General features: G+C 47.1%; 1 protein-coding gene across 1 annotated transcript in view; it reads left to right on the top strand.

The window, feature by feature from the left end:
• Window positions 1–493: 493 nt before the first annotated feature.
• Window positions 494–2,948, top strand: part of LOC143294536 (uncharacterized) — a 10,297-nt gene continuing 7,842 nt past the window's right edge. The window contains exon 1 of the mRNA XM_076605905.1: window positions 494–1,688. Coding sequence (XP_076462020.1) covers window positions 1,475–1,688 — 214 coding nt within the window. The 5' untranslated portion in view covers window positions 494–1,474. The remainder of the gene's footprint in view (window positions 1,689–2,948) is intronic.

The following is a 2,948-nucleotide window of genomic DNA, read 5'->3' as shown; positions in this document are numbered from 1 at the left end:
GGGGGCAGGGGTGGTGGTGTCGGGATAGGAAGTTGACAAACTGTAGTTAATCTACAAAAAAATACATATGGCCACACACGCACGCGTAAACGGACGCGCGCGCGTACGCGCACACACATGCACACAAACACACGAGCACTTACACGAGCACACACATGCAGATAACACGAAATTTTCAGTCGGCCATGGCACACACAAGTATCCAGATGATACACTGTTAATGCTACTGCTACTAAGAACAACTACAATAAGAATGGCACAAACAGGCATGTACACACGTACTTACGTATGGACATACACACACACACACACACAGAGGGCACATTGTACGTGACGAAGTGCAAGTCTAAACAATTAGCACATAAATTTCCGTTCATTGTCTCCAGGCCATGTCAATGTCGAACTGAAGCACGTCAAAACAAAACCAAAATATTAAACTGAATGATAAATGTGAGAACTAAACGGGCTGAATCAGACACAGAGATATATCTGTTTCAGTTTCAAGAAGGCGATAAAGTATGCTCTTTTCCTCAGTTGCTTCAAACAGAAACGCAGGTACGTTTCTGAACGTCTGTGTCCAGTGCATTTTTCTGCTGTCTCAAGAACTCTTGAGTTTGCTTGTCTCAAGGTTATAAGTGAATGATATCTGGTTCCTTCAAGTAATGTCGAGGGTGGTACATCATTTGAAAGGAAAAAGGAATTTAAAGTGACGATTTCTGTTCAAAGTTTAGTCGCTGCCTAGCAGAAATTTTGATAGGAAAAAGATCACTTCCACTTGAATGTAGCAACAGTTTCACCAAACCGTGCGCTGCTGTCAACAAAAATAAAGGGGACATCATTATGCAGACAACACGATGGAGTTTTCAGTCGCCTGTGGCAAATCGTCTGACAAGAGCAGGAAAGGGACACCTCCCATGACAAACGTCAGCAGTTGATCACCGTGAAATATTCGTTGATTCATATCTCTTCGCTTGACTGCTTACGGGAACAACTGTTTCACAATCGCGAACTGCTGCATTCTGAATTTATTGTACAGTGTGACGGAAAGGAGTGTGAAGACATTGGAAACAGTTTGTTGCGAGGAAAAAGCTTCGTTGGATCCGTAAGTGCACGTGTTCAGTGACAAATATTTCAACCGGACACACCTTTGATATTTGTAAAAGCTGTTTCTCTTAAGTTTATTGCAACCAGGACACAGATGAATAACAGATCACCTGACTTACCGATCTTTTGAAACAGAAAAAACAAACTAACAAACAAAAAAACCCCGAACATTCCCCTCCGATTGTGATACAGAGACAACACCTGTTGTGACACGCACACAACTCCTCCTGTTGTAACTCAGCCACAACCGTTCTGCTGCGGGAAAAATACACAACAAAACAGTGCTGAAGCAAACAAGTAAACGAAGTGAAAACAACAACAACAACAACAACCAAAAACACCTCAAGACGAAGAAAGAAGGGGCCAGAAGATGGCTTTGGTGTGGTCTGAGAGAAGCTGTGTCTACGTGCTGGGGGTGGTGTGTCTGGGTCTGGCCACGCCGGCCTTCGCCGTGTGTCTGGTGGCGCCCTTCTGGCAGCTGCAGGCTGAGGACCCGGCCCTGGGGGTGCCCCTCCTCCACATCGGCCTCTGGTTCCGGTGCCGTCAGGACTGGGCCTGCTTCAGCCACTACAGCAACGACGAGGGTCAGTGACGCCTGTGTGTGTGTGTGTGTGTGTGTGTGTGTGTGTGTGTATTTCGTTAATTGGTATTTTGGCGATTTTTTGGTTTTCTCTCTTTTGTTTTACTTCGTTTCGGTATTAAAACACCCGCTTTCTTTGTAAAGCGGACACGACCGTAAAAGAGTAATACTAGTACTTATAATCATATAAAACAACAGCAGTAGCGACAACAGCAAAAACACTATCACTACTACTACTACTACTACTACTACTACTGATAATATCAATAATTGGTAATAGCGAATGGCATGGCTATAGCGTGTTTCTCGAATAAAGTTAGACTTACTGCGCAAGTTATCGCCTATTCACACGCAACCACGAACGGAAATGATTAGCCACTCTCGACCACACACACACACACACACACACACACACACACGCACACACACTTGTTGGAGTCTCCCGTCGGACCGACGGATGAGTAGGCAGGCAGGCTTATCTGTCGGTGTGTATCCTTATATGGGAGACGAGGCCGATTCTGGATACGCAGCACTTCCCACAGGTCTTGCAAGGGAAAACATCTCCAGAAGTTGAGCCCTGCTTCCTTCGCTCACGCTTCTTCCCAATGGCCAGCCTTCTCTTGTTTTCAAACGTCTTTATGCCACTAGAGCACAGCATCCTCCAGGGAGAGCGGTCAAGGGCATCAGTTTCCCAGGAAGCGATGTCTATGTCACAGGCTTTGAGGTTTGTCCTCAAGGTGTCCCTGAAGCGCTTGCAGGGTCTTCCAATTTCGCGGTGGCCTTCCTTCAGCTGCCCATACAAAAGCATCTTCGGGATCCTGCTGTCTGTCATGCGGACAACGTGTCCTGTCCAGCGTAGCTGGCACTGGATCAGCAGGCTTTCGATGCTGGGCAGGCCGCTCCTCTCTAGGTCCTGGAGGTTGGAGACCCTGTCTTGCCACTTTATGCAGAGGATCTTTCGTGGGCATCTCTGGTGAAACTGCTCAAGTTGTTGAATGTGATGGCGATACGTCGTCCATGTTTCACAGCAGTACAACAAGGTAGTCAGCGCAACAGCTCTGTAGGTTTTGATTTTGGTGCTGAGTCTCATGCCTTTGTTGTTCCACACCCTTTGTTGAGTCTGCCAAAGGCGGAGCTGGCCTTGGCGATGCACAGGTCACTTCTACATCAAGGGCTCCGTTGCTGCATAAGGTGCTGCCCAGGTAGCAAAACTTGTCGACTGACCCGATCTCTGTGTCATCGATCCTGACTGCAGGTGGGGGCC

This window comes from Babylonia areolata, chromosome 1 (genome assembly GCF_041734735.1).
Source record: "Babylonia areolata isolate BAREFJ2019XMU chromosome 1, ASM4173473v1, whole genome shotgun sequence".
Taxonomy (NCBI): domain Eukaryota; kingdom Metazoa; phylum Mollusca; class Gastropoda; order Neogastropoda; family Buccinidae; genus Babylonia; species Babylonia areolata.
Note: the sequence above shows the minus strand (reverse complement) of the source record. Positions and strands in the feature narration are given on the sequence as shown.